Source organism: Carcharodon carcharias, assembly GCF_017639515.1.
Source record: "Carcharodon carcharias isolate sCarCar2 chromosome 40 unlocalized genomic scaffold, sCarCar2.pri SUPER_40_unloc_1, whole genome shotgun sequence".
Taxonomy (NCBI): Eukaryota; Metazoa; Chordata; class Chondrichthyes; order Lamniformes; family Lamnidae; genus Carcharodon; species Carcharodon carcharias.
Window position 1 is genome coordinate 19,568 of NW_024470849.1, and position 24,418 is coordinate 43,985.

Here is a 24,418-nt window from a genome sequence, read left to right on the forward strand (position 1 = left end):
CCGATCAAACACTCCCAGGACAGGTACAGCACGGGGTTAGATACAGAGTAAAGCTCACTCTACACTGTCCCCATCAACCATTCTCAGGACAGGTACAGCACGAGGTTAGATACAGAGTGAAGCTCCCTCTACACCAACCCCATCAAACACTCCCAGGACAGGTACAGCACGGGGTTAGATTCAAAGTAAATCTCCCGCTACTCCGTCCCCATCAAACACTCCCAGGACAGGTACAGCACAGGTTTAGATACAGAGTAAATCTCCCTCTACACTGTCCCCGTCAAACACTCCCAGGACAGGTACAGCACGGGGTTAGATACAGAGTAAATCTCCCTCTACACCGTCCCCATCAAACACTCCCAGGACAGGTACAGCACGGGGTTAGATACAGAAAAAATCTCCCTCCACACTGTCCCCATCAAACACTCCCAGGACAGATACAGCACAGGTTTAGATACAGAGTAAATCTCCCTCTACACTGTCTCCATCAAACACTCCCAAGACAGGTACAGCACGGGGTTAGATATAGAGTAAATCTCCCTCTACACCGTCCCCATCAAACACTCCCAGGGCAGGTACAGCACGGAGTTAGATACAGAGTAAATCTCCCTCTACACTGTCCCCATCAAACATTCCCAGGACAGGTACAGCCCTGGGATAGATACAGAGTAAAGCTCCCTCAACACCGTCCCCGTCAAACACTCCCAGGAAAGGTACAGCACGGGGTTAGATACAAAGTAAATCTCCCTCTTCACTGTCCCCATCAAACACTCCCAGGACAGGTACAGCACGGGATTAAATATAGAGTAAATCTCCCTCTACACGGTCCCCATCAAACACTCCAAGGACAGGTACAGAACGGGGTTAGATACAGAGTAAATCTCCCTCTACACTGTCCCCACTAAACACTCCCAGGACAGGTACAGCACGGGGTTAGATACAGAGTAAATATCCCTCTGCACCGTCCCCATCAAACACTCCCAGGACAGGTACAGCACGGGGTTAGATACAGAGTAAAGCTCCCTCTACGTTGTCCCCATCAAACACTCCCAGGACAGGTACAGCACAGGGTTAGATACAGAGTAAATCTCCCTCTGCACCGTCCCCATCAAACACTCACAGGACAGGTACAGCACGGGGTTAGATACAGAGTAAATCTCCCTCTACACCGTCCCCATCAAACACTCCCAGGACAGGTATAGCACGGGGTTAGATACAGAGTAAATCTCCCTCTACACCGTCCCCATCAAACACTCCCAGGACAGGTACAGAACGGGGTTAGATACAGAGTAAATCTCCCTCTACATGGTCCCCATCCAAAACTCCCAGAATAGGTAAAGTAGAGGGTTAGATTCAGAGTAAATCTCACAGGACAGGTGCAGCACTGGCACAGATACCGAGTAAAGCTCCCTCCATACCGTCCCCATCAAACACTCCCAAAACAGGTACAGCACGGTGTTAGATACAGAGTAAAGCTTCCTCTACAACGTCCCCATCAAACACTCCCAGGACAGGTACAGCACGGGGTTAGATACAGAGTAAATCTGTAGCTACACTGTCCCCATCAAACACTCCCTTGACAGGTACAGCACGGAGTTAGATACAGAGTAAATCTCCCTCTACACTGTCCCCATCAAACACTCCCAGGACAGGTACAGCACAGGGTTAGATGTGGCGTAAATCTGACAGGACAGGTACAGCAAGGGGTTAGATACAGAATAAATCTCCCTCGACCTCGTCCCGATCAAACACTCCCAGGACAGGTACAGCACGGGGTTAGATACAGAGTAAAGCTCACTCTACACTGTCCCCATCAACCATTCTCAGGACAGGTACAGCACGAGGTTAGATACAGAGTGAAGCTCCCTCTACACCAACCCCATCAAACACTCCCAGGACAGGTATAGCATGGGGTGAGATTCAGAATAAAACTACCTCTACATCGTCCCCATCAATCACTCCCAGGACAGGTACATTAGAGGGATAGATACAGAGTAAAGCTCACTCTACAACTTCCCCATCAAACACTCCCAGGACAGGTAGAGCACGGGGTTAGATTCAAAGTAAATCTCCCGCTACTCCGTCCCCATCAAACACTCCCAGGACAGGTACAGCACGGGGTTAGATACAGAAAAAATCTCCCTCCACACTGTCCCCATCAAACACTCCCAGGACAGATACAGCACAGGTTTAGATACAGAGTAAATCTCCCTCTACACTGTCCCCATCAAACACGCCCAGGACAGGTACAGCACGGGATTAGATACAGAGTAAACCTCCCTCTACACTGTCCCCATCAAACACTCCCAGGACAGGTACAGCACGGGGTTAGATATAGAGTAAATCTCCCTCTACACTGTCCCCATCAAACACTCCCAGGACAGGTACAGCACGGGTTTAGATACAGAGTATATCTCTCTCTACACTGTCCCCATCAAACACTCCCAGGACAGGTACAGCACGGGGTTAGATACAGAGTAAATCTCCCTCTTCAATGTCCCCATCAAACACTCCCAGGACAGGTACAGCACGGGGTTAGATACAGAGTAAATCTCCCTCTACATTGTCCCCATCCAAAACTCCCAGGATAGGTAAAGTAGAGGGTTAGATACAGAGTAAATCTCACAGGAAAGGAACAGCACTGGGATAGATACAGAGAAAAGCTCCTTCTAAACCGTCCCCATCAAACACTCCCAGGACAGGTACAGCACGGGGTTAGATACAGAGTAAATCTCCCTCTACACCGTCCCCATTAAACACTCCCAGGGACAGGTACAGCACGGGGTTAGATGCAGAGTAAAGCAACCTCTTCATTGTCCCCATCAAACACTCCAAGGACAGGTACAGCACGGGGTTAGATACAGAGTAAATCTCCCTCTACACTGTCCCCACTAAACACTCCCAGGACAGGTACAGCACGGGGTTAGATACAGAGTAAATCTCCCTCTTAACTGTCCCCATCAAACACTCCCAGGGACAGGTACAGCACGGGGTTAGATACAGAGTAAAGCTACCTCAACATCGTCCCCATCCAACACTCCCAGGACAGGTACACCACGGGGTTAAATACAGAGTAAACTCCCTCTACACTGTCCCCAGCAAACACTCCCTTGACAGGTAGAGCACGGAGTTAGATACAGAGTAAATCTCCCTCTACACTGTCCCCATACAACACTCCCAGGACAGGTACAGCACGGGGTTAGATACAGAGTAAAGCTCACTCTACACTGTCCCCATCAAACACACCCAGGACAGGTACAGCACGGAGTTAGATGCAGAGTCAAGCTCACAGGACAGGTACAGCACGTGGATAGATACAGAGTAAATCTCCCTCTACACCGTCCCCATCAAACAATCCCAGGACAGGTACAGCACGGGGTTAGATACAGAGTAAAGCTCCCTATACACCGTCCCCATCAAACTTTCCCAGGACAGTTACAGCACGGGGTTAGATACAGAGTAAATCTCCCTCTACACCATCCTCATCAAACACTCCCAGGACAGGTACAGAACGGGGTTAGATACAGAGTAAATCTCCCTCTACACTCTCCCCACTAAACACTCCCAGGACAGGTACAGCACGGGGTTAGATGCAGAGTAAATCTCCCTCTTAACTGTCCCCATCAAACACTCCCAGGGACAGGTACAGCACGGGGTTAGATACAGAGTAAATCTCCCTCTACACTCTCCCCACTAAACACTCCCAGGACAGGTACAGCACGGGGTTAGATACAGAGTAAAGCTACCTCTACATCGTACCCATCCAAAACTCCCAGGACAGGTACACCACGGGGTTAAATACAGAGTAAACTCCCTCTACAATGTCCCCATCAAACACTCCCTTGACAGGTAGAGCACGGAGTTAGATACAGAGTTAATCTCCCTCTACACTGTCCCCCTCAAACAATCTCAGGACAGGTACAGCACGGGGTTAGATACAGAGTAAATCTCCCTCTACACTGTCCCCATCAAACACTCCCAGGGACAGGTACAGCAAGGGGTTAGATACAGAGTAAATCTGTAGCTACACTGTCCCCATCAAACACTCCCTTGACAGGTACAGCACGGAGTTAGATACAGAGTAAATCTCCCTCTACACTGTCCCCATCAAACACTCCCAGGACAGGTACAGCACAGGGTTAGATGTGGCGTAAATCTGACAGGACAGGTACAGCACGGGGTTAGATACAGAATAAATCTCCCTCGACCTCGTCCCGATCAAACACTCCCAGGACAGGTACAGCACGGGGTTAGATACAGAGTAAAGCTCCCTCTACACCAACCCCATCAAACACTCCCAGGACAGGTACAGCACGGGGTTAGATTCAAAGTAAATCTCCCGCTACTCCGTCCCCATCAAACACTCCCAGGACAGGTACAGCACAGGTTTAGATACAGAGTAAATCTCCCTCTACACTGTCCCCGTCAAACACTCCCAGGACAGGTACAGCACGGGGTTAGATACAGAGTAAATCTCCCTCTACACCGTCCCCATCAAACACTCCCAGGACAGGTACAGCACGGGGTTAGATACAGAAAAAATCTCCCTCCACACTGTCCCCATCAAACACTCCCAGGACAGATACAGCACAGGTTTAGATACAGAGTAAATCTCCCTCTACACTGTCCCCGTCAAACACGCCCAGGACAGGTACAGCACGGGATTAGATACAGAGTAAATCTCCCTCTACACTGTCTCCATCAAACACTCCCAAGACAGGTACAGCACGGGGTTAGATACAGAGTAAATCTCCCACTACACTGTCCCCATCAAACACTCCCAGGACAGGTACAGCACGGGGTTAGATACAGAGTAAATCTCCCTCTACACTGTCTCCATCAAACACTCCCAAGACAGGTACAGCACGGGGTTAGATATAGAGTAAATCTCCCTCTACACCGTCCCCATCAAACACTCCCAGGGCAGGTACAGCACGGAGTTAGATACAGAGTAAATCTCCCTCTACACTGTCCCCATCAAACATTCCCAGGACAGGTACAGCCCTGGGATAGATACAGAGTAAAGCTCCCTCAACACCGTCCCCGTCAAACACTCCCAGGAAAGGTACAGCACGGGGTTAGATACAAAGTAAATCTCCCTCTTCACTGTCCCCATCAAACACTCCCAGGACAGGTACAGCACGGGATTAAATATAGAGTAAATCTCCCTCTACACGGTCCCCATCAAACACTCCAAGGACAGGTACAGAACGGGGTTAGATACAGAGTAAATCTCCCTCTACACTGTCCCCACTAAACACTCCCAGGACAGGTACAGCACGGGGTTAGATACAGAGTAAATATCCCTCTGCACCGTCCCCATCAAACACTCCCAGGACAGGTACAGCACGGGGTTAGATACAGAGTAAAGCTCCCTCTACGTTGTCCCCATCAAACACTCCCAGGACAGGTACAGCACAGGGTTAGATACAGAGTAAATCTCCCTCTGCACCGTCCCCATCAAACACTCACAGGACAGGTGCAGCACGGGGTTAGATACAGAGTAAATCTCCCTCTACACCGTCCCCATCAAACACTCCCAGGACAGGTATAGCACGGGGTTAGATACAGAGTAAATCTCCCTCTACACCGTCCCCATCAAACACTCCCAGGACAGGTACAGAACGGGGTTAGATACAGAGTAAATCTCCCTCTACATGGTCCCCATCCAAAACTCCCAGAATAGGTAAAGTAGAGGGTTAGATTCAGAGTAAATCTCACAGGACAGGTGCAGCACTGGCACAGATACCGAGTAAAGCTCCCTCCATACCGTCCCCATCAAACACTCCCAAAACAGGTACAGCACGGTGTTAGATACAGAGTAAATCTTCCTCTACAACGTCCCCATCAAACACTCCCAGGACAGGTACAGCACGGGGTTAGATACAGAGTAAATCTGTAGCTACACTGTCCCCATCAAACACTCCCTTGACAGGTACAGCACGGAGTTAGATACAGAGTAAATCTCCCTCTACACTGTCCCCATCAAACACTCCCAGGACAGGTACAGCACAGGGTTAGATGTGGCGTAAATCTGACAGGACAGGTACAGCAAGGGGTTAGATACAGAATAAATCTCCCTCGACCTCGTCCCGATCAAACACTCCCAGGACAGGTACAGCACGGGGTTAGATACAGAGTAAAGCTCACTCTACACTGTCCCCATCAACCATTCTCAGGACAGGTACAGCACGAGGTTAGATACAGAGTGAAGCTCCCTCTACACCAACCCCATCAAACACTCCCAGGACAGGTATAGCATGGGGTGAGATTCAGAATAAAACTACCTCTACATCGTCCCCATCAATCACTCCCAGGACAGGTACATTAGAGGGATAGATACAGAGTAAAGCTCACTCTACAACTTCCCCATCAAACACTCCCAGGACAGGTAGAGCACGGGGTTAGATTCAAAGTAAATCTCCCGCTACTCCGTCCCCATCAAACACTCCCAGGACAGGTACAGCACGGGGTTAGATACAGAAAAAATCTCCCTCCACACTGTCCCCATCAAACACTCCCAGGACAGATACAGCACAGGTTTAGATACAGAGTAAATCTCCCTCTACACTGTCCCCATCAAACACGCCCAGGACAGGTACAGCACGGGATTAGATACAGAGTAAACCTCCCTCTACACCGTCTCCATCAAACACTCCCAGGAGGGGTACAGCACGGTGTTAGATACAGAGTAAAGCTTCCTCTACAACATCCCCATCAAACACTCCCAGGAGGGGTACAGCACGGTGTTAGATACAGAGTAAAGCTTCCTCTACAACATCCCCATCAAACACTCCCAGGACAGGTACAGCACGGGGATAGATACAGAGTAAAGCTCCCTCTACACCGTCCCCTTCAAACACTCCCAGGACAGGTACAGCACGGGGTTAAATACAGAGTAAATCTCCCTCTACACCGTCCCCTTCAAACACTCCCAGGACAGGTACAGCACGGGGTTAGATACAGATTAAATCTCTTTCTACACTGTCCCCATCAAACACTCCCAGGACAGGTACAGCACGGGGTTAGATACAGAGTAAATCTCCCTCTTAACTGTCCCCATCAAACACTCCCAGGGACAGGTACAGCACGGGGTTAGATATAGAGTAAATCTCCCTCTACACTGTCCCCATCAAACACTCCCAAAACAGGTACAGCACGGTGTTAGATACAGAGTAAAGCTTCCTCTACAACGTCCCCATCAAACACTCCCAGGACAGGTACAGCACGGGGATAGATACAGAGTAAAGCTCCCTCTACACCGTCCCCTTCAAACACTCCCAGGACAGGTACAGCACGGGGTTAAATACAGAGTAAATCTCCCTCTACACCGTCCCCTTCAAACACTCCCAGGACAGGTACAGCACGGGGTTAGATACAGATTAAATCTCTTTCTACACTGTCCCCATCAAACACTCCCAGGACAGGTACAGCACGGGGTTAGATACAGAGTAAATCTCCCTCTTAACTGTCCCCATCAAACACTCCTAGGGACAGGTACAGCACGGGGTCAGATACAGAGTAAAGCTACCTCTACATCGTCCCCATCCAACACTCCCAGGACAGGTACACCACGGGGTTAGATACAGAGTAAACTCCCTCTACACTGTCCCCATCAAACACTCCCTTGACAGGTACAGCACAAAATTAGATACAGAGTAAATTTCCCTCTACACTGTCCCCATAAAACACTCCCAGGATACTTACAGTAGAGGGTTAGATACAGAGTAAAGCTCACAGGACAGGTACAGCACTGGGATAGATACAGAGTAAAACTCCCTCTACAGCGTCCCCATCAAACACTCCCAGGACGGGTACAGCACGGGTTTAGATACAGAGTAAATCTCCCTCTACACCGTCCCCATCAAACACTCCCAGGACAGGTACAGCACGGGGTTAGATACAGAGTAAAGCTCCCTCTACACCGTCCCCATCAAACACTCCCAGGACAGGTACAACACGGTGTTAGATACAGAGTAAATCTCCCTCTACACCGTCCCCATCAAACACTCCCAGGACAGGTACAGCACGGGGTTAGATACAGAGTAAATCTCCCTCTACACTGTCCCCATCAAACACTCCCAGGACAGGTACAGCACGGGGTTAGATACAGAGTAAAGCTCCCTCTACACCGTCCCAAACAAAAACTCCCAGGACAGGTACAGCACGGGGTTAGATGCAGAGTAAATCTCCCTCTGCACCGTCCCCATCAAACACTCCCAGGACAGGTACAGCACGGGGTAAGATACAGAGTAAATCTCCCTCTACACCGTCCCCATCAAACACTCCCAGGACAGGTACAGCACGGGGTTAGATACAGAGTAAATCTCCCTCTACACCGTCTCCATCAAACCCTCCCAGGACAGGTATAGCACGGGGTTAGATACAGAGTAAATCGCCCTCTACACTGTCCCCATCAAACATTCCCAGGACAGGTACAGCACGGAGTTAGATACAGAGTAAATCTCCCTCTACACTGTCCCCATCAAACACTCCCAGGACAGGTACAGCACGGGGTTAGATACAGAGTAAACTCCCTCTACACCGTCCAAATCAAACACTCCCAGGACAGATACAGCACGGGGTTAGATACAGAGTAAAGCTCCCTCTACACTGTCCCCATCAAACACTCCCAGGACAGGTAAAGCACGGAGTTCGATACAGATTAAATCTCCCTCTACACTGTCCCCAGCAAACACTCCCAGGATAGTTAAAGTAGAGGGTTAGATACAGAGTAAACCTCACAGGACAGGTACAGCATTGGGATTGATACAGAGTAAAGCTCACTCTACGCCTTTCTCATCTAACACTCCCAGGACAGGTACAGCACGGGGTTAGATACAGAGAAAAGCTCGCTCTACACTGTCCCCATCAAACACTAACCGGACAGGTACAGCACGGGGTTAGATACAGAGTAAATCTCCCTCTACACTGTCCCCATCAAACACTCCCAGGACAGGTACAGGCCAGGCATAGGTACAGAGTAAATCTCCCTCTACACCGTCCCCATCAAACACTCCCAGGACAGGTACAGCACGGGGTTAGCTACAGAGTAAATCTCCCTCTACACCTTTCCCATCAAACACTCCCAGGAGAGGTATAGAACGGGGTTAGATCCAGAGTAAATCTCCCTCTTAACTGTCCCCATCAAACACTCCCAGTGACAGGTACAGCTCGGGGTCAGATACAGAGTAAAGCTACCTCTACATCGTCCCCATCCAACACTCCCAGGACAGGTACAGCACGGGGTTAGATACAGAGTAAACTCCCTCTACACTTTCCCCATCAAACACTCCCTTGACAGGTACAGCACGGAGTTAGATACAGAGTAAATCTCCCTCTACACTGTCCCCATCAAACACTCCCAGGATACTTACAGTAGAGCGTTAGATACAGAGTAAAGCTCACAGGACAGGTACAGCACTGGGATAGATACAGAGTAAAACTCCCTCTACACCTGCCCCATCAAACACTCCCAGGACAGGTACAGCACGGGTTTAGATACAGAGTAAAGCTACCTCTACACCGTCCCCATCAAACACTCCCTGGACAGGTACAGCAGGGGGTTAGATACAGAGTAAAGCTCACAGGACAGGTACAGCACTGGGATAGATACAGAGTAAAACTCCCTCTACACCGTCCCCATCAAACACTCCCAGGACAGGTACAGCACGGGTTTAGATACAGAGTAAAGCTACCTCTACACCGTCCCCATCAAACACTCCCAGGACAGGTACAGCTAGGGTTTAGATACAGAGTAAAGCTACCTCTACACCGTCCCCATCAAACACTCACAGGACAGGTACAGCACGGGGTTAGATACAGAGTAAATCTCCCTCTACACCGTCCCCATCAAACACTCCCAGGACAGGTATAGCACGGGGTTAGATACAGAGTAAATCTCCCTCTACACCGTCCCCATCAAACACTCCCAGGACAGGTACAGAACGGGGTTAGATACAGAGTAAATCTCCCTCTACACCGTCCCCACTAAACACTCCCAGGACAGGTACAGCACGGAGTTAGATACAGAGTAAATCTCCCTCTACATGGTCCCCATCCAAAACTCCCAGAATAGGTAAAGTAGAGGGTTAGATTCAGAGTAAATCTCACAGGACAGGTGCAGCACTGGCACAGATACCGAGTAAAGCTCCCTCCATACCGTCCCCATCAAACACTCCCAAAACAGGTACAGCACGGTGTTAGATACAGAGTAAAGCTTCCTCTACAACGTCCCCATCAAACACTCCCAGGACAGGTACAGCAAGGGGTTAGATACAGAGTAAATCTGTAGCTACACTGTCCCCATCAAACACTCCCAGGACAGGTACAGCACGGGGTTAGATACAAAGTAAATCTCCCTCTACACTGTCCCCATCAAACACTCCCTTGACAGGTACAGCACGGAGTTAGATACAGAGTAAATCTCCCTCTACACTGTCCCCATCAAACACTCCCAGGACAGGTACAGCACAGGGTTAGATGTGGCGTAAATCTGACAGGACAGGTACAGCAAGGGGTTAGATACAGAATAAATCTCCCTCGACCTCGTCCCGATCAAACACTCCCAGGACAGGTACAGCACGGGGTTAGATACAGAGTAAAGCTCACTCTACACTGTCCCCATCAACCATTCTCAGGACAGGTACAGCACGAGGTTAGATACAGAGTGAAGCTCCCTCTACACCAACCCCATCAAACACTCCCAGGACAGGTATAGCATGGGGTGAGATTCAGAATAAAACTACCTCTACATCGTCCCCATCAATCACTCCCAGGACAGGTACATTAGAGGGATAGATACAGAGTAAAGCTCACTCTACAACTTCCCCATCAAACACTCCCAGGACAGGTAGAGCACGGGGTTAGATTCAAAGTAAATCTCCCGCTACTCCGTCCCCATCAAACACTCCCAGGACAGGTACAGCACGGGGTTAGATACAGAAAAAATCTCCCTCCACACTGTCCCCATCAAACACTCCCAGGACAGATACAGCACAGGTTTAGATACAGAGTAAATCTCCCTCTACACTGTCCCCATCAAACACGCCCAGGACAGGTACAGCACGGGATTAGATACAGAGTAAACCTCCCTCTACACTGTCCCCATCAAACACTCCCAGGACAGGTACAGCACGGGGTTAGATATAGAGTAAATCTCCCTCTACACTGTCCCCATCAAACACTCCCAGGACAGGTACAGCACGGGGTTAGATATAGAGTAAATCTCAATCTACACTGTCCCCATCAAACACTCCCAAAACAGGTACAGCACGGTGTTAGATACAGAGTAAAGCTTCCTCTACAACGTCCCCATCAAACACTCCCAGGACAGGTACAGCACGGGGTTAGATACATAATTAATCTCCCTGTACACCGTCCCCATTAATCACTCCCAGGACAGGTACAGCACGGGGATAGATACAGAGTAAAGCTCCCTCTACACCGTCCCCTTCAAACACTCCCAGGACAGGTACAGCACGGGGTTAAATACAGAGTAAATCTCCCTCTACACCGTCCCCTTCAAACACTCCCAGGACAGGTACAGCACGGGGTTAGATACAGATTAAATCTCTTTCTACACCGTCCCCATCAAACACTCCCAGGACAGGTACAGCACGGGGTTAGATACAGAGTAAATCTCCCTCTTAACTGTCCCCATCAAACACTCCCAGGGACAGGTACAGCACGGGGTCAGATACAGAGTAAAGCTACCTCTACATCGTCCCCATCCAACACTCCCAGGACAGGTACACCACGGGGTTAGATACAGAGTAAACTCCCTCTACACTGTCCCCATCAAACACTCCCTTGACAGGTACAGCACAAAATTAGATACAGAGTAAATTTCCCTCTACACTGTCCCCATAAAACACTCCCAGGATACTTACAGTAGAGGGTTAGATACAGAGTAAAGCTCACAGGACAGGTACAGCACTGGGATAGATACAGAGTAAAACTCCCTCTACACCGTCCCCATCAAACACTCCCAGGACGGGTACAGCACGGGTTTAGATACAGAGCAAAGCTACCTCTACACCGTCCCCATCAACTCTCCCAGGACAGGTACGGCAGGGGGTTAGATACAGAGTAAAGCTCACAGGACAGGTACAGCACGGGGATAGATACAGAGCAAAGCTCCCTCTACACCGTCCCAATCAAACACTCCCAGGACAGGTAAAGCACGGAGTTCGATACAGATTAAATCTCCCTCTACACTGTCCCCAGCAAACACTCCCAGGACAGGTACAGGCCAGGCATAGGTACAGAGTAAATCTCCCTCTACACCGTCCCCATCAAACACTCCCAGGACAGGTACAGCACGGGGTTAGCTACAGAGTAAATCTCCCTCTACACCTTTCCCATCAAACACTCCCAGGAGAGGTATAGAACGGGGTTAGATCCAGAGTAAATCTCCCTCTTAACTGTCCCCATCAAACACTCCCAGTGACAGGTACAGCTCGGGGTCAGATACAGAGTAAAGCTACCTCTACATCGTCCCCATCCAACACTCCCAGGACAGGTACAGCACGGGGTTAGATACAGAGTAAACTCCCTCTACACTTTCCCCATCAAACACTCCCTTGACAGGTACAGCACGGAGTTAGATACAGAGTAAATCTCCCTCTACACTGTCCCCATCAAACACTCCCAGGATACTTACAGTAGAGCGTTAGATACAGAGTAAAGCTCACAGGACAGGTACAGCACTGGGATAGATACAGAGTAAAACTCCCTCTACACCGTCCCCATCAAACACTCCCAGGACAGGTACAGCACGGGTTTAGATACAGAGTAAAGCTACCTCTACACCGTCCCCATCAAACACTCCCTGGACAGGTACAGCAGGGGGTTAGATACAGAGTAAAGCTCACAGGACAGGTACAGCACTGGGATAGATACAGAGTAAAACTCCCTCTACACCGTCCCCATCAAACACTCCCAGGACAGGTACAGCACGGGTTTAGATACAGAGTAAAGCTACCTCTACACCGTCCCCATCAAACACTCCCAGGACAGGTACAGCTAGGGTTTAGATACAGAGTAAAGCTACCTCTACACCGTCCCCATCAAACACTCCCAGGACAGGTACAGCACGGGGTTAGATACAGAGTAAATCTCCCTCTCCACCGTCCCCATCAAACACTCCCAGGACAGGTACAGCACGGGGTTAGATACAGAGTAAATCGCCCTCTACACCGTCCCCATCAAACATTCCCAGGACAGGTACAGCATGGGGTTAGCTACAGAGTAAATCTCCCTCTACACCGTCCCCATCAAACACTCCCAGGACAGGTACAGCACGGGGTTAGATACAGAGTAAAGCTCCCTCTACACTGTCCCCATCAAACACTCCCAGGACAGGTACAGCACGGGGTTAGATACAGAGTAAAGCTTCCTCTACACTGTCCCCATCAAACACTCCCAGGAGAGGTACAGCTCGGGGTTAGATACAGAGTAAATCTCCCTCTTAACTTTCCCCATCAAACACTCCCAGGGACAGGTACAGCACGGGGTCAGATACAGATTAAATCTACCTCTACATCGTCCCCATCCAACACTCCCAGGACAGGTACAGCACGGGGTTAGATACAGAGTAAACTCCCTCTACACTGTCCCCATCAAACACTCCCTTGACAGGTACAGCACGGAGTTAGATACAGAGTAAATCTCCCTCTACACTGTCCCCATCAATCACTCCCAGGATAGTTACAGTAGAGGGTTAGATACAGAGTAAAGCTCACAGGACAGGTACAGCACTGGGTTAGATACAGAGTAAATCTCCCTCTACACTGTCCCCATCAAACACTCCCAGGACAGGTACAGCACGGTGTTAGATACAGAGTAAAACTCCCTCTACCCCGTCCCCATCAACCACTCCCAGGACAGGTACAGCACGGGGTTAGATACAGAGTAAATCTCCCTCTACACTGTCCCCATCAAACACTCCCAGGACAGGTACAGCACGGGGTTAGATATAGAGTAAAGCGCTCTCTTCACCGTCCCCATCAAACACTCCCAGGACAGGTACAGCACGAGGTTAGATACAGAGTAAATCTCCCTCTACACCGTCCCCATCAAACATTCCCAGGACAGGTACAGCATGGGGTTAGCTACAGAGTAAATCTCCCTCTACACCTTTCCCATCAAACACTCCCAGGACAGGTACAGCACGGGGTTAGATACAGAGTAAATCTCCCTCTTAACTGTCCCCATCAAACACTCCCAGGATAGTTACAGTAGAGGGTTAGATACAGAGTAAAGCTCACAGGATAGGTACAGCACTGGGTTAGTTACAGAGTAAAGCTCCCTCTACACCGTCCCCATCAAACACTCCCAGGACAGGTACAGCACAGGGTTAGATACAGAGTAAAGCTCCCTCTACACCGTCCCCCATCAAACACTCCCAGGACAGGTACAGCACGGGGTTAGATACAGAGTAAATCTCCCTCTACACCGTCCCCATCAAACACTCCCAGGACAGGTACAGCACGGTGTTAGATACAGAGTAAATCTCTTTCTACACCGTCCCCATCAAACACTCCCAGGACAGGTACAGCTCAGGGTTAGATACAGAGTAAATCTCCCTCTACACCGTCCCCATCAAACACTCCCAGGACAGGTACAGCACAGCGTTAGATACAGAGTAAAGCTCCCTCTACCCCCTCACCTCCCTCGCGCCCAGTTTTTCACTCCTTACCCTGCCAAGCCGGGCGACAGGTGGGTTTCACCAGCACCTCCACCTCGGCATCTTCGGCTGCTCGCTTCTTCCCACAGTCGTAGGCGGTGACGGTGAACGTGTGGAGGCTCTGCTTTTTGACATCCAGTTTCTCGGTGTTCCTGATGTTACCTGCGCAGAGCGAGGCACAGAGAGAGAGTGAGGGAGGGAGGCCGGGATTTGAGCCTCCCCTTTTCGGATCGCACTTTGTCCTTGAGATGATTTCCGCTGGCTGGGGAGGTGTGCGGTGCGGGGGGACCTGAGTGTCTGAGTGCACGTCTCACGCCCTGTTAGTACGCAGATGCAGCAGGTGTTTGGAGAGAGCAGCGGAGAATTGGACTTCAATTGCCTGCGTCCTGAAGTATGGACATTGGCAATCCTTGATCCAAATGCACAGCGTCTCGGCGAGTCTGCAGCCGAAGTACTACACAGAGATTTGTTTCTACTTACTCAAGGAGGGATACACTTCTCCTGGAGGGGTTCGGAACAGGTTCCCTGGGCTGATTATTGGGATAAAATTGAGTTTTTGTCAAATGAGGAGTGTTTGCCTGGTTCCTACCTTTAGTTTGTCCCTAACTAGCGTTGGGGCTTGTGTGAGTATGTGAGGGCTTGTCTCCCAATTCTCTTGGGAGCCCAACCATCCCCACACCCCCTCCCCCACTAAAGTCGGGGTCCCAATCCCCCACCCCCCCACCCCCCTTTTCAAATATTTAACCCCCTCTCCCCATCCCCCCACCGCTTTCCCCGCTCTCCTTTTGAGGTTCAAGACTTGGCCTCGTTTCACTTCAGGGGCACGAGCCCTCCCTACCTACCCCCCTCCCTCAACCCCGCGTGCACCTCCCCCTCCACACCTCCTCCTCCCTCGCCTACCGTCGTTGTCAATGGTGAAGGGGACGCCGGGCGTCAGGATCTCATAGAAACAGATCTGGCTGTACTGGGGGGAGCAGTCACCATCCACTGCCTCCACTTTCAGCACCCGCTCGTACAGCTTTCCCTCACTGACCGACACCTGGTAGCGCCGCTCCACAAACACCGGCACGAACTCGTTCACATCGTTCACTCGCACCCGGACCAACGCCCTGCGGGGAGCAAGCAAAAACCGGGCTTTAGCCGATCGGATCTGGGTGGTGGTGGGGTAGCGCCGGCAACAGGAAGTGTAGAAGGGGAGGGAGGCAGGTGGGCGCGCACAGGCGTGAGGCAGACGGTGTTTCACGCGGAGAAAAGTGTGAGGCGACTGAATGGGGAGGGGAGGGGTGGGGGTAGGGCGAGGTCATGCGCTCTGGTCGGGAGAATCGAAAGGCAGACTGTTGCTTCGACGGAGAAAGTGCAGCGCAGAGGGATCTGGGCGTCCTTGCGCACGATACACCAGACGGTTAGTGTGCCAGTGCAGTGAGTCATTAAGAAGGCAAGCGGAATTTTGACCTGTGTTGCTAAAGGGGGTTGGAGTTTTAAACTGTTACAACTGTACAGGGTGAAGGTGATTCTGCAGCCGAAGTAGTATTTACAGTTCTTGGTCCTCGTATTTAAGCATGGGAGGCAACTCGAAAGAGATTCACACGGTTGATTCCTGGGATGATGTAGGTGACTTATCGAGATCGGCTGAACAGGTTAAGCCTTTATTCATTCGAGTTTAGCAGAATGAGGGGCGATCGTATGGTAGCATACGAGATTCTGATGGGGCTTGACAGGGTAGATGTTGAGAAGTTGTTTCCTCCCATAGGGGAACCTCGAACTAGGGGGCACAGTTACAGAATAAGTCGGGGGGGGGGGCGGAATCTTATTTGAAAATTGAGATACAACCCTTTCTTCTCTCAAAGGGGAACGAAGGTCTGGAATTCTCTACCCCAGAGAGATGTGGAGGCTAGAAAGTATTTGGAGGGGAGGAGGATAGATTTTGGAAATATCGGGGACTTGAGGGCTAGGAGGAGCTGGCACGAAAGAGGAATTGAGCCCTGGAGCAGCTCAGCCATGATCTTGTTGAAGGGCGAGGCAGGTTTGAGGGGCCAAATGGTCTACTTCTGCTGTGATTTCTTATGTTGAACAAGGAGAGACAATATAACATAAAGGGTACAATACTAATAGGGGCGCAGGGGGCAGAGGGAGCTGGGGGTATATGTGGGTAAATCATTGAAAGGGGGCAGGACAGGTTGAGAGGGCGGTTAATGAAGCAGACAATATCCTGGGCTTTATTAATAGGGGTGTAGAGCGCAATAGCAAGCAGGTTATGTGGAGCTGGTGTAAGGCACGAGTTCGGACTCATCTGGAGTATTGGGTCCTGTTCTGGTCTCTGCACATTGGGAAGTATGTGAAGGCGTTGGAGAGAGAGAGAGAGAGAGAGCGGGGAAAAGATCTACAGGGATGGTTCCAGGGGTGAGGAACTTCAGTTCCGTGGATCGGTTGGGGAGGTTGGGACTGTTCTCCTTGGGGAAGAGGAGGGTGAGAGGGGATTCGATCGAGGTGTTCAAAACCGAGAGGGGCCTGGGACAGAGTCGATCGGGAGAAACTGTGCCCACTGGGGGGAGGAGCAAGAGGAAAGGGGAGGGGAAGGAGTGAGAGGGAGGGGGGAAGGAGTGAGAGGGAGGGGGGTAAGGAGCGAGTGGGAGGGGGAAGGAGTGAGAGGGAGGGGGAAGGAGCGAGAGGGAGGGGGGAAGGAGAGAGAGGGAGGGGGGAAGGAGCAAGAGGGACAAGGGAGGGTTAAGGGGCGAGAGGGAGGGGGAGAGTTAAGGAGGGAAAGGGAGGGTTAAGGAGCGAGAGGGAGGGGGAGGGTTAAGGAGGGAGAGGGAGGGGGAGGGTAAAGGAGGGAGAGGGAGGAGGAGGGTTAAGAAGGGAGAGGGAAGGGGAGGGTTAAGGAGGGAGAGGGAGGGGGAGGGTTAAGGAGGGAGAGGGAGGGGGAGGGTTAAGGAGGGAGAGGGAGGGGGAGGGTTAAGGAGGGAGGGGGAGGGGAGGGTTAAGGAGGGAGAGGGATGGGGAAGGAGGGAGAGGGAGGGGGAGGGTTAATGAGGGAGAGGGATGAGGAAGGAGGGAGAGTTAAGGAGGGGGAGGGTTAATGAGGGAGATGGAGGGGAGGGAGTGTTAAGGAGGGAGAGGGGGGTTAAGGAGGGAGAGGGAGGGGGAGGATTAATGAGGGAGAGGGAGGGGAGTGTTAAGGAGGGAGGGGGAGTGTTAAGGAGGGAGGGGGAGGGTTAAGGAGGGAGTGGGGTTAAGGAGGGAGGGGGAGGGTTAAGGAGGGAGAGGGAGGGAGGGGGACACAGGTCTAAGGGGATTGGGAAGCGAAGTGACGAAGACACGAGGGGTAACTTCCTCACCCAGCGAGTGGTCCGAGTCCGGGACCCTCTGACTGAAGGTGTGTGGGGGTGGAGGCAGGTTCAGTTGAGGGGATCGAGGGGGAGCTGGACTGCTATCGGAGACGGGCCGGAGGTGAGGGGGGTTTATGCGGGGGTGAGAAAGGAATGGATGTCTCAAAATTCATGAATGTCTGGCTGTTTAAGGCTGGTGAAGTTCCAATTTTAGACGTGACGATCGCCTCCAAGTTGGTTCAAGTGGCCTCTTGCTGTGCTTAAGGTTCACCGCTCAGAGAGGGGGGTTGTTACCGGGGCTTCCTGAAGGGTGAGCAGGGGTAGTCCGCATGGGGGCAACACTTCCGGGATCGCATACGGACGTAGGAATCAGGGCGAGGCTACTCGGCCCCTCGAGGATGCTCTCCCGTTCAGTCAGCCCCACATCCCTCGCACCCCCCCCCCACCCCCCCACTAACCTTTTAGCCCCCCTCCCGATAACCTTAACCGAGAATCTATCTCGCTCGGCCTCAAAAACATTCAAAGTCTCTGCTCCCACCACCTTTTGAGGGAGAGATTTCCCAAAACCTGGGGCCCTCTGAGAGAAATAATTCTCCTCGTCTCTGTCTGAAATGGGAGGCCCCTCGTTCGGCGTTCACCCCCCAAGGGGGAAACATCCTTTCCAACTCCTCCCCACCACCACCCCCCCCACCCAGGATCGCAAAAGGTTTGGATCAAGTCGCCTCTCGCTCTTCCTAACCCCAGCGGATGCGGGCATAACCTGTCCAACCTTCCCTCATACGACAGCATGCGCATCCCTGGGTGTTAGCCTGGCGAAACTTCTCTGAGCTCCTACCGATGGATTGGCGCCCTCAGTCCGGTCATCGGAATGCCAGGCATCGCGGTACCTCCGACACTGACCTGCCAGAGAAACGGCCAAGTCTGGCGGTGATGCCTAGATAGGGTGGGGGGGAAATAATATGTCGAGGGGAGGACGAGAGTCTGCAAAGGGATTCCGGCGGGGTAAGGCGGCGGGGCAAAATATTTGGCGGACGGAGTCTGATGTGGGGAAACCCGAATTCTTCTCTCCGGCGGGGAGATTGGAAAAGCAGGAGGCGAGTTAAAGGGGGGAGAGACTGCCGAGCTCTGCGGCGTGGAGGGACCTGGGTGTCCTCGGGGGCACAGAACGCAAAACAACGGTTAGTACGCCGGTGCAGAGAGTGACCGGGAGGGCAAATGGAGCGCTGGTGTTCATCGCAAAGGGGAATGGAGCGCGAACACTGGGAAGACTTGCTCCGAACTGTACGCGGCCTTGGCGTTTCCGCAGCCATAGTACTACGCAGAGTTTTGATCGCCTTACTTAAGGAGGGATAGTGGAGGCCCGTTCAGAGGAGGTTCCCTCGGCTGCTTCCTGGGGGGAATGGGGTGGGGGTGTGGGGTTGTCCTATGAGGAGAGATTGAGCAGGTTGGTTCCCTTCCCGTTGGAGTTTGGAAGAATGAAGCATCATCTTATTGAACCATGTAAGATCCTGACAGGGGGTCTCGATAGGGTGAATGCTGGGAGGGTGTTTCCCCCTCGTTTTGGGGGGTGGGTGGGGGGGGGAGAATCTAGAACGAGGGGTGGGAGCGGGAACACAGTTTCAGAATAAGGAGATGAGGAGGAATTTCTTCCCTCGGAGGGTGGTCCATCTGTGGAATTCTCTCCCCCCAGAGAGGGGTGGGGGAAGGATCAGTGAATATATCCGAGGCTGAGTGAGACGGGGTTTCTGATCGAGGAGGGAGTCGAGGGTTATAAATCCCCCTCCCCACTTTATACCCAGTGTCAGCATCGAGCACTCCCAAGGACAGGTACAATACAGAGCTCCCTCTACATTACCCTGACAGTGTAACCCCCTCCCCACTTTATACCCAGTGTCAGCATCGAGCACTCCCAAGGACAGGTACAATACAGAGCTCCCTCTACATTACCCTGACAGTGTAACCCCCTCCCCACTTTATACCCAGTGTCAGCATCGAGCACTCCCAGAGACAGGTACAATACAGAGCTCCCTCTACATTACCCTGACAGTGTTACCCCCTCCCCACTTTATACCCAGTTTCAGCATCGAGCACTCCCAGGGACAGGTACAAGACAGAGCTCCCTCCACATTACCCTGACAGTGTAACCCCGCCAGACCAAATATAGAGCGGGAACACTGTCAATTACTTGTGCGATCGCTTCATGTTTGTTCTCTCTGGGGCTTCTCCACAGTCATGCGCCTGAATGGTGAAGGTGTGCTCCTTCTGTGATTCACAGTCCACCGGCTCCTTGGCACGGATCAGGCCCTCTCCGGTCATCTTATCCAGGACCACAGCCTCGAAGGGGATGTTCTGCCCGTGAATTTTGAAACCACAAATTTCACCTGTTCGGGGAGCAAAACAGAGTGTGAGTGCAGGAACCCAATCCCAAACCCCTTCCCGTTCACTCCCACTGCCCACAACCCCAAATCCAAACCCCTTCCGTTCACTCCCATTGTACACAACCCCAATCCCAAACGCCTTCCAGTTCACTCCCACTGTAAACAATCCCAATCCCAAACCCCTTCCCATTCACTCCCACTGCAGACCATCCCAATCCCAAACCCCTTCCCGTTCACTCCCACTGTACACAATCCCAATCCCAAACCCCTTCCCATTCACTCCCACTGCACACCATCCCAATCCCAAACCCCTTCCCGTTCACTCCCACTGTACACCATCCCAGTCTCAAACCCCTTCCCATTCACTCCCAATGTACACAATCCCAATCCCAAAACCCTTCCCGTTCACTCCCACTGTACACAATCCCAATCCCAAACAATTCCCGTTCACTCCCACTGTACACAATCCCAATCCCAAACCCCTTCCCATTCACTCCCACTGTACACAATCCCAATCCCAAACCATTCCCGTTCACTCCCACTGTACACCATCCCAGTCCCAAACCCCTTCCCATTCACTCCCAATGAACACAATCCCAATCCCAAAACCCTTCCCGTTCACTCCCACTGTACACAATCCCAATCCCAAACCCCTTCCCGTTCACTCCCACTGTACACAATCCCAATCCCAAACCTCTTCCCGTTCACTCCCACTATACACAATCCCAATTCCAAACCCCTTCCCATTCACTCCCACTGTACACAATCCCAATCCCAAACCATTCCCGTTCACTCCCACTGTACACAATCCCAATGGACCCAAACCCCTTCCCGTTCACTCCCAATGCACACAATCCCAATGGACCCAAACCCCTTCCCGTTCACTCCCACTGTACACAATCCCAATCCCAAACCCCTTCCCGTTCACTCCCACTGTACACAATCCCAAAGGATCCAAACCCCTTCCCATTCACTCCCACTGTACACAATCCCAATCCCAAACCCCTTCCCATTCACTCCCACTGTACACAATCCCAATCCCAAACCACTTCCCGTTCACTCCCACTGTCCACAATCCCAATCCCAAACCCCTTCCCATTCACTCCCACTGTACACAATCCCAATCCCAAACCCCTTCCAGTTCACTCCCACTGTACACAATCCCAATCCCAAACCCCTTCCCGTTCACTCCCACTGTACACAATCCCAATCCCAAACCTCTTCCCGTTCACTCCCACTATACACAATCCCAATTCCAAACCCCTTCCCATTCACTCCCACTGTACACAATCCCAATGGACCCAAACCCCTTCCCGTTCACTCCCAATGCACACAATCCCAATGGACCCAAACCCCTTCCCGTTCACTCCCACTGTACACAATCCCAATCCCAATCCCCTTCCTGTTCACTCCCAATGTACACAATCCCAATCCCAAACACCTTCCCATTCACTCCCACTGTACACAATCCCAATGGACCCAAACCCCTTCCCATTCACTCCCACTGTACACAATCCCAATCCCAAACCCCTTCCCATTCACTCCCACTGTACACAATCCCAATCCCAAACCCCTTCCCATTCACTCCCACTGTACACAATCCCAATCCCAAACCCCTTCCAGTTCACTCCCACTGTACACAATCCCAATCCCAAACCCCTTCCCATTCACTCCCACTATCCACAATCCCAATCCCAATCCCCTTCCCATTCACTCCCACTGTACACAATCCCAATGGACCCAAACCCCTTCCCGTTCACTCCCACTGTACACAATCCCAATCTCAAACCCCTTCCCGTTCACTCCCACTGTACACAATCACAATGAACCTGAACAATTCCCCGTTCATTCCTACTGAACACATTCCCAATCTCCTTCCCGTTCACTCCCAGTGTACATAAACCCAATGAAACCAAACCCCTTCCAGTGGACTACCGGTTTACATTAATCCAATGGACCCAAACCCCTTCCCGTTCACTCCGACTGTACACAATCCCAAAGGAGCCAAACCCCTTCCCGTTCACTCCCAAAGTAAACAATTTCAATCCTAAACCCCTTCCCGTTCACTCCCACAGTACACAATCCCAATCCCAAAGCTCTGCCCGTTCACTCCCACTGTACACAATCCCAATCACAAACCCCTTCCCGTTCACTCCCACAGTACACAATCCCAATGGAACCAAACCCTTTCCAGTTCACTCCCACTGTACACAATCCCAATCCCCTTCCCTTTCACTCCCACTGTACACAATCCCAATCCCCAAACCCTTCCCGTTCACTCCCACTGTAAACAATCCCACTAGAACCAAACCCCATCCCGTTCATGCCCACTGTACACAATCCCAATCCCAAACTCCTTCCCGTTCACTCCCACTATACACAATCCCAAATCCAAAACCACATCCCTTTCACTCCCACTATACACAATCACAATCCCAATCCATTTCCCGTTCATTCCCACTGTACACAATCCCCATCCCAAAACCCATCCCGTTCACTCCCAATGTACACAATTCCAATCCCCTTCCCGTTCACTTCCAATGCACACAATCCAAAACCAAACCCCTTCCCGTTCACTCCCACTGTACACAATCCCAATCCCAAACCCCTTCCCGTTCACTCCCACTCTACACAATACCAAACGCCTTCCCATTCAATCCCACTGTACACAATCCCAATCCCATTCCCATTCACTCCCACTGTACACAATCCCAATACACCCAAACCCCTTCCCATTCATTCCCACTGTACACTATTCCAATGGACCCAAACCACTTCCCATTCAATTCCTCCGTACACAATCCCAATCCCCTTCCCTTTCACTCACACCGTACACAATCCCAATCCCCTTCACTTTCACTCCCTCCGTACACAACCCCAATCCCCTTCCCTTTCACTCCCACTGTACACAATCCCAATCCCAAACTTCTTCCCGTTCACTCCCACTGCACACAATTCCAATCCCAAATTCTTTACCGTTCACTTCCACTGTACACCATCCCAATCCCAAAACACCTCGTGTTCACTCCCACTGTACACAATCCCAAAGGACACAAACCCCGTCCCGGTCACTTCAACTGTACACAATACCAAAACCCTTGCCGTTCACTCCCATTGTACACAACCCCAATCCCAAACAACTTCGCGTTCTCTCCCACTGTACACAATCCCAATTCCAATCCCCTTCCCGTTCACTCCCACTGTACACAATCCCAATCCCATTCCCGTTCACTCCCACTGTACACAATCCCAATACACCCAAACCCCTTCCCATTCACTCCCACTGTACACTATTCCAATGGACCCAAATCACTTCCCATTCAGTCCCTCCGTACACAATCCCAATCCCCTTCCCTTTCACTCCCTCCGTACACAATCCCAATCCCCTTCACTTTCACTCCCTCCGTACACAATCCCAATCCCCTTCCCGTTCACTCCCACTATACACAATCCCAAATCCAAAACCACTTCCCTTTCACTCCCACTGTACACAATCACAATCCCAATCGCGTTCCTGTTCATTCCCACTGTACACAATCCCCATCCCAAAACCCATCCCGTTAACTCCCAATGTACACAATCCCAATCCCCTTCCCGTTCACTTCCAATGCACACAATCCAAAACCCAAACCCCTTCCCGTTCACTCCCACTCTATACAATACCAAACGCCTTCCCATTCAATCCCACTGTACACAATCCCAATCCCCTACCCGTTCACTGCCACTGTACACAATCCCAATCCCATTCCCGTTCACACCCACTGTACACAATCCCAATACACCCAAACCCCTTCCCATTCACTCCCACTGTACACTATTCCAAGGGACCCAAACCACTTCCCATTCAATCCCTCCGTACACAATCCCAATCCCCTTCCCTTTCACTCCCTCCGTACACAATCCCAATCCCCTTCCCTTTCACTCCCACCGTACACAATCCCAATCCCCTTCACTTTCACTCCCTCCGTACACAATCCGAATCCCCTTCCCTTTCACTCCCTCCGTACACAATCCCAATCCCCTTC

At 51.4% G+C, this 24,418-nt stretch overlaps 1 protein-coding gene across 1 annotated transcript in view; it reads right to left on the bottom strand.

Moving 5' to 3' along the window:
* The window catches only part of LOC121275010 (calsyntenin-3-like), a gene marked incomplete at its 3' end in the record, with an annotated part of 81,757 nt that overhangs the window by 12,074 nt on the left and 45,265 nt on the right, over window positions 1–24,418 (bottom strand). The window contains exons 3-5 of the mRNA XM_041182402.1: window positions 20,201–20,396; window positions 15,590–15,798; window positions 14,702–14,851 (exon numbers count right to left, since the gene is read on the bottom strand). Coding sequence (XP_041038336.1) covers window positions 14,702–14,851; window positions 15,590–15,798; window positions 20,201–20,396 — 555 coding nt within the window. The remainder of the gene's footprint in view (window positions 1–14,701; window positions 14,852–15,589; window positions 15,799–20,200; window positions 20,397–24,418) is intronic.